The 11,881-nt window shown below is 43.7% G+C and overlaps 1 protein-coding gene across 2 annotated transcripts in view; it reads left to right on the forward strand.

The window, feature by feature from the left end:
• Positions 1-11,142, forward strand: part of LOC146358325 (protein mono-ADP-ribosyltransferase PARP14-like) — a 54,704-nt gene extending 43,562 nt beyond the window's left edge. For both annotated transcript variants that reach the window (XM_084807814.1, XM_084807820.1), the window contains 6 exons: positions 648-815; positions 3,376-3,582; positions 3,699-4,307; positions 5,253-5,398; positions 7,394-7,568; positions 10,043-11,142. In XM_084807814.1, coding sequence (XP_084663940.1) covers positions 648-815; positions 3,376-3,582; positions 3,699-4,307; positions 5,253-5,398; positions 7,394-7,568; positions 10,043-10,329 — 1,592 coding nt within the window. In that variant the 3' untranslated portion in view covers positions 10,330-11,142. The remainder of the gene's footprint in view (positions 1-647; positions 816-3,375; positions 3,583-3,698; positions 4,308-5,252; positions 5,399-7,393; positions 7,569-10,042) is intronic.
• Positions 11,143-11,881: the final 739 nt, after the last annotated feature.

An 11,881-nucleotide genomic window follows, 5' to 3' on the forward strand; every position in this document is an offset into this window, starting at 1 on the left:
GAGATCAGGAGCAGTTTCCTAGTTTGAGCTGAACTATGCAAATGGTCTGAGATTGTGCATCTCTGTCCGGCAGCTTCTGAACTTCCCCAACACCTGGCACAAAGTTGGAGAGAACCTGGAGCAAAATGGACCCCTTCCCTGACTCTTCTGCACATGTCAGAGGACTTGTGGGAAGGGTCTGTCTCTCCCACCCAGCATAAAGTGAGACGTCCCAGATTATGAGCTATTTGCAGTGGTGGTGGTGGGAAAATGACTCCCTTTGTGCCAGACAATGGAGGGTGGACAGTTGACCAAAAAAGGGTCAGGGTTGCTACTGGCCACATGAAGATGATATTTATGGATCCCTCAATATATTATGTAGCGCAGCCTTCTCCAACCTAGTGCTGTCCAGATGTGTTGGACTACAACTTCCATGCTGGCTGGGGCATGCTGGGAATTGTAGTCCAACACATCCAGCAGTCACCAGGTTGGGGAAGGCCGGTATAGTGTAATGCTGGCAAGGGCTTCTGGGAGTTGAAGTTCAAATCATCTGGTGATCTGCATTTTGCCCACCCCTGCTGTAACATGCTGATGACATACACCAGCTGGGAATTTAGGTTTGCATTCATGATGACTGGCTTTGCAAATTGTTGTCTTCTCTTTTCTAGCCTTACAGCCTCACAGTGGATTTATAACCACACAAGGTGGCAATCTGATCTGTAAGAAAATTATCCACCTTGCTCCTGACTCTAATACCAAAGCTCAGATCTCCAAAGTGCTCCAGGAGTGTGAAGCGAGGAAGTACACATCCGTTGCCTTCCCTGCAATTGGAACAGGTTTGCATTTTCTTCTGAGAATAACTGCTGGCTGGTCCAGAATAAGATTTTCATTCAGGAATGAGGGGCTAAATTCTAGTGAAGAGTTTCACGCCGTAGCTCTCCGTTGTTGAGTTCCTTGAGCTGCTGGACTAGATTTTAAATGAAATGCAAACAGTAGGCTTGCATTATACAGGCAATGTTGCCAGTGCCTTATTTTCTAGCCTCCCAGTGTGCCTCCATACCTGCCTGGGAGAGACAAACATTTGTGTGCATTAGCATGGGTGACTGAAACGGAGTGTGTGGATGTGAACATAAAAAAGAGAGAGTATTCACTAAACTGTGTACCTACTTTAGAAAAAAGGTGAATAAGGGGAGTCATGGTAGAGGTGTACAAAAATTATGCATGGTGTGGAGAAAGTGGAATGGGAGACATTTTTCTCCCTCTCTTATAATATTAGAACCCGGGGTCATCCCATGTAGCTGAGTGGTGGGAGATTCAGGACAGACAAAAGGAAGTACTTCTTCACACAGCACATAGTTAAACTATGGAATTTGCTAACACAGGCTGTAGTGATGGCCACCAATTTGAGTGGCTTTAAATGGGATTACACAAATTCATGGAGAATAGGGCTATCAATGGGTATTAGTCATGACAGCTATATATTAGTTCGAGTACCAGAGGCAGTGTGCCTCAGTACAGCAGTTGCTGGGGAACGTGACCGGGAGGGTGCTGTTGCACTCATATCCTACTTGTGGGTTTTCCACAGACAGCTGGTTGACCACAGAATGCTGGACTAGATGGACCCTTGGTCTGCACCAGCATGGCTCCTCTTACGTGTTCATGCCTTCATGTTTGTGTACAAGTATACAAGTATCTCCAATTTCTTAGCTCTAGCACCACTTTTTGCCCTCTTGGGACCTATTAATCTTTCAGCTCTATGTTCTCTAGGTAGCTGTATGTATCTTGCATTTCTTTTCCATTTTAATTGCCTACTTAATTTCCTCATTGCTGTAGCTAAAGTCTTGTCAGTCCATCTCCTTCAACACTTGAAGGTCAGGTCAAACTTCGGCAAGTGCTGATGTTCTTTATAGCTGGCCTTGTTAACCTGTTCCTCATAGACTGTTGAATACAAGGTCAGCCTGCCAATAAGGCAGGGTGAAGCCCCAACCTCAGGCAGCAGAGTGGGAGGAGGGCCCACCACCACTGCCTCCAGAGAACTCTGCCAGCCACTCCCCCACTATGGCATTTGTCATAGCAAAAGAGCAGCCAGCGGAGTGCTCAAGAGCAGCTGCCCTCTGGAGAGACACATTGCCCAAGGAAGTGGCCAGTGCAGCTTTTCAGAAAGCTAGCCAAACTGGAATGTTTGGCTCTGAGGGGGTCCTTCCTCAGAGCCAGGCAGGGGAGGGGTGTCCCAGGAGATAGCCAGGCATGATGCCGTAAGGGGGTGGGGGGCACAAGACAGAGACGTGTGTGCTCTCCTGCTTCAGACGTCAGGAGAGCTTGCACCAGGGCTGATTGAATACAGCTATGATGATGAATGTGATGTGAGGTACAGCTGGGGTTCATAGACTCATATCTATTTATTTATAAGATTTCTAGGCCACCTTTAGGGAAACTCCAACCCTAGATTTGGTGGGGATCTTTTAAGCCATCTCGTCCAACACTCTGTTGAGCTAGATTATCCCAGGCAGCCTTTGCTTCAGCGGAGAACCCACTCACCTTTCTGGATAATTGGTCCCATAGTTGAACAGCTTCTGCTCTTACCATCCAGAAGTTCCTAATCATGTTCAACAGAAAACTACTCATTAAGTCTAGTCCTGTCTTCTGGGTAAGCAGAGAACCAAGTCTTTGCCTTCTTCTATGTAACAGCCCTTTCGGCTTTGAAGAGTGCTATCATGTCCCCACTATCATGTTCCTCATCCTTGATTGTCTTTTCCTTTCATTTTGCGGTTCTAATCTGAAGGTCGGCATGGACTGAAAACCTGAGAGCACTAAATGGAATGGCGTTTTGGTGCAGTTGGAAGACAACTTTAGACTAGAACAGCCTCCCCTGATGTGGTGCCCTCCAGATGTTTTGCACTACAACTTCCACCACCCCTGAACATTGGCCAGGATGGCTGGGGCTGATGAGAGTTGGAGTCTCAAACATCTGGAGGGGCCCACATTAGGGAAGTCTGGATTAGAGTAATATATTATAGGACTGCTGCTGCAGAAATACTAGAGCTACTGGCACATCTAAGGAAGAATTGTTTCAGGATGCTTTGGTGCCAATTTTCCAGTCTCAGTCCTATACAGTCATCCTTCTATATTCTGAGGACCACACTAACACCAGTTGCAGGTGTTTCTTTTAAGACAAAGCTGGGGAAACAGTGGCCCTCCAAATGTTAGACTGCAACTCCCAACAATCCCGGCCAGCATGGCCAGGGGACAGGAATGATGGGAATTGGATCCCAGCAATATTTGGAGGGCCACCTGTTCCCCACCCCTGCTTTAAGAGGTGAGTAGCATCTTATTTTAAATATGGTCCATTATATGTATAATGCATGTGTTTTTTCTCTGTTTTTGCACTTGATACAGGACAGGCCAAGAAGAATCCTGAAGATGCTGCTGATGAGATGATGAGTGCAATTGCTGACTTTGCAGGCAAAGAGTCACCCCAATATTTAAAAACCATTAAAATCATTATTTTTCAGCCACAAATGCAAAATGCCTTTTATGCCGCTATGAAAAAGAGAGAAGGTGTTGCATTGCCCACCTATGAGTCTGTGTTTTCTAAGTTTAAAAGTAAGTGTGTCGAGCCCTAGTTCCTTTATATTCCATTGGCAACATTCTTTTTCGGTATTCATTGTTTTTGTTCTACTTCATCTGTTGTTACAGAATGTCTTTCTCTCTTTTTTCAGCATTTATAACTGGCAGAAAACAACCTGCTAAAAAGAAACGTCTCTTGGTTTTGGAAAAGAAGATTGAGGTTGCAGTGTTTGAAATCTGTGGTGAAAGCAGAGAAAAAGTGAGAGACACAGAATCCTGGTTAAAAAAAATGATTCTCCAGGAACAGGCAGAAAGTCGTATTGTTGATGAACTGATTGACACGTTTGATGATGCAGAAATAAAGAAGCTGAATGAGCTCCAAAAAAGACTGCATATTGCTATTCAGCTGGACAAGAAGCAATCTCCTCCTCTCATTCTGGTATCTGGTATCCCTCGCGATGTCCTGACTGCCTCTACAGAAATTCAGAACCTGATAAAAAGAATGAAAGATGACCGGGAAGAGAAATCCAAGGCAGAACTTGCTAAAAATTTGGTTGAGTGGCAGTATTGCACAAGCAGGGATGTATTCATAGCTTTTGATATGCTCATCAATCTCCATTTAGAAGATGCTAAAATCAGTAACAAGAACCACATTACCATCCAGATTCATGGGAAGAGCTACACAGCAGACATAAGGAATATGTTTGCTACAGATGCCCATGGTAAAAGTGTAAACATTCGGCGCATTGCAAAGGACGAAGGTAATGAGGGTCTTAACGGTTTGAGGTCTTGGTTAGTGCCTGGATTCCTGTTGGTTAGTTTATTGTAGGGACTATTTTCCATAATAGGAAAAGTGGAATAAATTGGAATAATTTAAAAGACACTTAGATCTTTGCCCAATTAATACTGTTGTTTAATTTAAAGAGAACTTAGAAGGATCCCTTGCCCAATAACTCAGCACTCAACAATTTAACAGGGAATTAAATTACCGCTGCTCAGTTATAAGGCGACTTAATAATTTTAAAGGTACCTACAATACCGTTGCTCAATCAAGAAGCTACCATAGAGTTATGGCAGGTCTTAGACATGTGGAGGTAGGGAAAGAGCTTGGGCACTGATCCAGTCAGTATTCAGTGTGCAAGACATGTTTATGGAAGTGGGGTTCACACAAAAAGTGAAGAATGTGCTGAGTCTGCTGCTCAGAACATTGCGTTTGTCTTCACCCTTCGTTCTTGCAGGAGGAGTTCTTGTTTTTTTACAGCAAAAACAAAGAATGTTGTGGTGCCTCAAAGACTAACACATTTATTTTGGCATACACTTTTATAGACACTGTCCACTTCATCAGGTGTATAAAGTGTTAACCTCAAATTGGCAGATGCATATGCACATGCTGGGGCAGGGTTGGGGGTAATGTAAACTGAGTTGTCAGATGGAATTGAAACGCAAAAGTACAGACAGTGATAATTACTTTAATGGTTGCCATTCACAAAATGCTATTGGGTAATAACATAGATCTCCGTGCAACAATAATTGCAATAATGCACTGCCGCAACTGGAATGGATGTGGAGGTAGTAAATAGTATGGAGCAGTAAATGTCTCCACAGTCAAAACCCCAAGCTCCAGTGATATAAAACCTAGATCTTACGCACAGACCTAACTTTTAATAGTTTATGTAGATAGTATTAACAATATGTTTACTTTGCAGGTAAGCTATTAGTAGAACTACCTAAACAATGGGAAGATATGAAGAAAAGTCGTGTTAAAGTGGTTTTGCTGCAGCCGACATCACAAGAATATAAAGATGTTGAAAAAAAATTTCAGAGCAGCTGCCCTACATACAAAATAGAAAAGGTGAAGTACAATAAGGACAACAATTTTGTGAGCCATGTATGAGGGTGTACTTCACTGAATTCCATGGGACACTGAGGGGTCTCTCTAGAATCCTTGTGTGATGCAGAGCTGCTGCTCACAAGTCAGCAAACAGCTGCAGACTTCCTTCACAAGTGTATGGAATGAACAAGGGAAAATTCAGTTGTATTAAAGTACACTACAACAATAGTGTGGAAATTCTTCTTCTGCTGCTGCTGCTGCTTCCTCCTCCTCCTCCTCCTCCTCCTCCTCCTCCTCCTCCTCCTCCTCCTCTTCATCTCCTCCTTCTCCTCTAATAAAGCATCTAATATTTTCTGAGCACTTGAAAGATAAGACAGTTCCTGTCCACGGGCTCACAATCTAATAGATCACCATAATGACAACTGCAGTATTCAAGACATCTAGGCCCGATTCTGTCACTTAGCTTACTGATTAAGCCAACACATGAGCTGGGAGCTGTGCCAAGAAGCCCTTCCCCCTGGCGTCTGTTCATTGAGCCTGAAAGTCTGCAAAGAGGGGCCCTCTGCATGTAAGGCTATATGAACAGAGGCCTCTGTGTCAGCGGGAACCTGATTGCACAGGATTCCAGCTCACGTGGAGGCATCATACACATGGAGGCCCCCCCTCTGTAAATTTCATGCTCTGTGTGTGGACATCGGGGGAGGGGGTGTTACATGATGTACTTGTCAGGGGCAGGACTGTGCAGCATGGTCCCAGTAACTCCCAATATTGAATGGGGTGTGTGTGCATACGTGTGTGTGTGCGTGCATGTGTGTGTGTGTGAGAGAGAGAGCGCGTGCGAGCCAGCGAGCAAGTGAGCGAGCTGGGATAGTTGGGAAATTTTCACCAGGCCTGATTCCAGTTCATGTTCTATTCTATGAAATAACTGTCCATATTCCTTTCCCAGTATTTCTTAAGTCCCAGAATAAAGACCCTTAGCTGAAGGTACAGTCATAATGAAGACTGCTACATTCCTCCCCAAATCAGCCATAGTTGGCTGAGTCCTTGTTCCGTTTCCTCTAATAACCACTCAATTGAAACTTCCTCTGTTGTGGTTCCTGGAAATCCCACCTTGTTTATCTTCTGGGCCTATCCTTAAATGTGTGTTTTGGCTTCTTCCTAGTGCATGTATTTGCTCTGTTCTGATCTTGGCAGTGGAATTACTCCAAAAGGAGCATTGTTCCTTCTGCATTTTTATCCCCATGGGGGAACATCTTTAGATGTTCTAGCAATAGTTGCTCTTGTTACAGAGGTCAGATAACACTGTTGTCATGGGAAATGTTGCATCACATTGGACTTTCCTTTAGCATGTCTTGCTTCCTGCGCCACTTCTGGTTTAGCACTAAAACACCAGACAGGACCATGGGGTACTTCCTTGAAGACATGCCCAAAACAATCTCCAGAGTGATTGGCTGACATTCTGGAAATAACTTCTGTTTATGTTACCTGTGGTGAAACTGGGTAGGAATAGATAGGTATGGAGGACAGCAATCCTTTTCACTCAAATATGAAAACACAGATTCCCAACCTCATGATTGCTGAATAACAGGAATGGAGTTGGCAGCAGGACATTTTCAGGGAGTAACAGCAGATGGGAGAGGCTACTTAACCCCCACCTACTGATTCCCCCTTGCAACTCTTCCCCTCAAGCTGTTTACTCACTTCTGTTTGCTTCCAGTCTTGGAGCATAGCTGATGGAGAAATAACAAAACTGCTGGGGGTGGGGTTGCGGGGAATATTAGTGGGTAGGAGAAAGGCGAAGCTTCCTTCTCTCACTTAACTGCAGCTCCCCTGAAAATGCTGTACATTCAGCTCATTCATCAAGCATGAGATTTGGAGTGTGTGTGTGTGTGTGTGTTTGACATAATTTTGCCCTTAGTATCTCTAGAGTACCTGCAAACTTCTTTCATAGCCATTCACCTGCCTTGCTTTTTATGATCTCACTCAATAAAGTCTTTATGTTTATAACTTTTATAGATTGAAAGGGTACAGAATCCTTTCCTTTGGCAATCCTACCAACTAAAAAAACAGGAAATTGATAGAAAGAATGGCCATAACAACAATGAGAAGATCCTGTACCATGGGACGGCTGGTTCCACATTGACCCCAATTAATAACACTGGATTTAATCGCAGTTATGCTGGGAAACATGGTAAGTAAATAAGAAATCTGGTAATTTACTTCAGGGGAGATGTGACAGAATGCCAAGAGCTGTGACTTGCAAGGGCTTCTACAAAGCATATGAGCAGCGAACAGTACTCAAGGTGGGGAAAGTCAGATTAGTTTTTTCACAGCCTCATCCTATTCGTGTCTGTTCAGGCACAAGTCCCGCTCATTTTAATGAGACTTATTCCCATGTAAGTGTATACAGGATTGTGGCCTTGCGGTATATACAAAACGTCATTTCTGTGAGGCAATGGGAGAAGCTGTCCCCTTACTGCTCCAACAGCACTGAGTCTGATTCCGTGTCGTTACTTCAATAACTCTTCCTCTTTCAAGAAGTAAAACAATAAGTGTGTGTGTGTGTGAGAAAGCAGTTATAAACCACTCATCATTAATAGCCTCAAGGCAGGATTACTGCAGTGCACTCTATGTGGGGCAATGACAAATCTTGATAAAATAGTTGAGAGCAGAGACATCACACTGACAGCAAAGGTCCGCACAGTTAAAGCAATGGTCTTCCCCGTAGTAACCTATGGCTGCGAGAGCTGGACCGTAAGGAAGGCTGAGCGAAGGAAGGTAGAGGGCAAGATGGATGGATGCTATTCTGGAGGTGACGGACTCTATCTTGGGGGAGCTGGGGGTGGCGATGGCCGACAGGAAGCTTTGGCGTGGGCTGGTCCATGAAGTCACGAAGAGTCGGAAGCGACTGAACGAATCAACAACAACAACTCTATGTGGGGCTGGCCCTGAAGCTGGAGCTAGTGCAGAACGCAGCAGCTTGGCTGTTGTCAGGAGCTGCCCCTTTTCAGGATGCAACTCCTTTGCTGAGGGAACTGCACTGGCTGCCTATTTGCTACTGGGCCAGGTTTAAGGTTTTAATACTAGTATACAAAGAAAGCCCTAAACAGCTTGGGACCAGGATACCTGAGAGAGCACCTTCTTCTTTACCAACCTGCCCAGTTATTGAGGTCATCAGAGGGCATGTCCCTGGTGTTTCCATGTGGACCTATTGCCCAGCTGGACTCCAGCAGGAAAAGAGCCTTCAGTGTGGTGGACCCCTTCCTGTGGAACTCCCTGCCTTTGGAGGTCTTTCGGCGCCTCCTGAAGACATTGTTATTCCGAGAGGCCTTCCTTGAGTGACCAGCCATGGTTTATTAAATACAGAATTTCTTTCTTTTTAAATGTTTTGATTGTTTTAACATGGTTTTTTATTCTTTTATCTTTGTTGCTCACCGCTCCGCAATCTTTTGATGTAGAATGGTATATAAATATTGTAAATAAATAAATAAAATCAAGAGATTTTTGAGCTGTGTACAACAGTATCATATATAGTTAAAAAAAAAAAAAACTTTAAAAACAGTTCCAGTACTGCTCCAGGCATTTTTGAAATGTGTGTGCTATCTGTCATGGCTATTAGCAGCAGGCACCAGCAAACTCAGATCATAATAAAGTGGTACTCAAAGCACTACAGTAACATACAGGTTTTATAACAGGGGTGGGGAACCCCAGTCTTCAGGCCTGCCCACAGAGGCCACCACTAAGGGCCTTTACTGAAGCTCCCAGTCCTCCAAAAGAGGGTGAGCAGTGAGCAGTCAGCTCCATCAGGAGCCACTGCCTTAAGTTGCCCGTGTCTGTGTCTGAATGGGTGTGTTTGTGTGAGAAGGGGATTTCGCCCTGTCCTCTTTGGGCTGTGCCTCCACCCACTGCTGGCATGTGGCCTCTGACATGCTTCTTGGGAGCCAATGCAGGCCCTACTTTAGGCTGTGGCCCGTTGTTCTATGACACACCTCATGTTCATTTTGTTTGAATAAGCATTACCTGGAGGCGTATTCTCAGGCATTGAGCCCCCCCCTCCCAGCTGTGTGTGTGCTTTTAACTTGGTGGTGGGTGTTTCTGAATGCCCCTTGGATCATGAGTAGCTCATGACAGCAGTTCTGTTGGATGCATAGGAAGGAAGGCCTCCTTATACCTAATGTGTGTACTGTGGGCAACAATGACTCTCTAATTCTCTTTCTAATCCATGTTTGTACACGCTACATTTTTCAGTTGTGTGGGGGATCGTACCTGTCTTTTTCTCTTTCAAAAGCAGATGCAAAAAAGTTGGTTTTCTAAAAAAAAAATCAAATAGTTATAGCTTCTCAGTTGTGCGCCTCCAAAAAGATTGTTACCACTTGCCTTCCTGCTTAGTTTCTTCTTAGGACCTTTCAGGTTTTATGTCCTCAGGTTCATCTCCCATCAGTTCTGAATGCATAAATACCTTTGAGGCTTCCAGTGGGGTATTTGTTTTCCAGCTTACTGAAACTCATTGGCTAGTTAATTAGATACGTGCTTGGTATATTTGCAACTGTTATTTCTTATGTAATGTGACAGTTTATTCCGCAAAGTTGAAGTGCTGATAGTGGTGCTTTCCTTTAGTTTTGTAAGATCTTAATATTTTTCTTGCATTTTTTTAATGGTTTTCAGCTGCAGCGATTGGAAATGGGAGCTATTTTGCTGTTGAAGCAGCGTATTCTGCGCAAGATGCATATTCCACACCAGACGTTAATGGTAGAAAATATATGTACCTTGCTCGAGTTCTCACCGGGGAATATTGTGTTGGAAAACTCGGACAAATTACTCCACCACCAAAAAACGTGGGAGGCTTTGACCTGTATGACAGTGTGACTGACAACACGGCTATTCCATCAATGTTTGTCATATTTTATGATGCTCAGGCTTACCCAGAATATCTTATTACTTTCAGAAAATAACTTCAGTTTTGACAGTCAAAGAACTGTCTTGTTTCTTTCCTCTTAAAAAAACAAACAAAAAATGAATGAAAATACTTTTATCAGTGACTTTATTGGGCTTGTTGCTTGTTCTCCCTGATCAATTGCTTTAGCTGTGCAGTTCAAAGATTAACAGTGGCCAAAACAATTTTAGCTAGGATCCAGTAGAGAGATTTAGAGGAGAGTTGGGAAATCAAGCCTGAACTCAAGCTGGATGGACACAACACTGAGTAAATGATTTGGAGGAAACACTGAAATTTAAAGGGTGATATATTAAGACAAGTGAGTTCTGCAGTCGAATGAGATAATAAGAAAAGACGATGATCAGATATGTGTGAGGATGGCCTTTAAAGTTTGCTTTGCTCTCTGCTATATCCCTCAGAGCATCTCTGTCAGTTTGGGTGGAGCTACACATTATATATCATGGACACTTGTAAGCACTTTTGTGCTGTTGTGAATGGTCATTGTTTATTTTGTATACATTCAAGCTTTAATTGAATTGCCAGTCTGTACTCTTTGCCTTTCATTGCAATTTGATGCCCCGCGCACACACGTGTGGAATTGTAAACTGGTGATCAATTGACAACAAAAGACAAGCAGTACAGGCTTGACAATTCAGTTAAAGGTTAAATGTACACCAAAAGACACCTAGTCCAGCCCAACAGCTGCCACTTTCGCATACAGCGTACAAACCTGTATGTTAGTTTTCTTATCCTGCCACATTGTTTTATTGTATTATTAACTGATATCCTTCTCATGTTTCAAATGCCTGAATTAAAACTTGTTCCCAATTAATTACCATGTAATGTCATTTGTGCCAACGAGGCTTGCCTTAAAAATGTGCCTTCAGTTTTCACTGTCATTAACATTTACATGCAAGATACAGAAAGATAGCAGGACAAAACCACGAGAGTGGGGCAGAGGGCTACAGGTTTCCCTAGAGCAGAGGTGGGTAACTTGTGGCCCTCCAGATGTTGGACTACAACTCCTATCAGTCTCAGCCAACATAGTGAGGGATAATGGGAGTTGCAGTCCGTCATCATCATCCGGAAGGCCACATGGTCCACATGCCAAGTTTAAAGGGTATGATGCTTGAGAAAACATTCTACTTTACCCCTCTTGGACAGAAACATTTTTTCAGCTATTGCTATGCAGTGGAGGCTGATGGCTCTGATGTCAGTGGGGTGCCTTGGATGGATCCTTTAGAGTTCTGATTGGTTCTGACTGAAACCCAGATTCACCACCCCACTGACATCAGAGCCACCAGCCTCTACTGCTACCATGTCACCAAGGTTAATAGATATATCAGACTTCTCTTGCCACGTTATGAGCACCAGATTGCGATTCAATGTCCTGATGCAATGCAAAATATGCACATGACAGAATGACACAGTTCTGACCAATTATTGCTATTTATTACATTTCTATACCACCCCATAGCTGAAGGTCTCTGGACAGCAAGACCATATTCTGAGCTGTGGCTTCCGTTTTGCTTTGCATTTTCGCAACATACACACAGACACAGTCAAGCCCA

This window comes from Heloderma suspectum, chromosome 1, assembly GCF_057233095.1.
Source record: "Heloderma suspectum isolate Gila_16-S chromosome 1, 16-S_ref, whole genome shotgun sequence".
Classification (NCBI taxonomy): Eukaryota; Metazoa; Chordata; class Lepidosauria; order Squamata; family Helodermatidae; genus Heloderma; species Heloderma suspectum.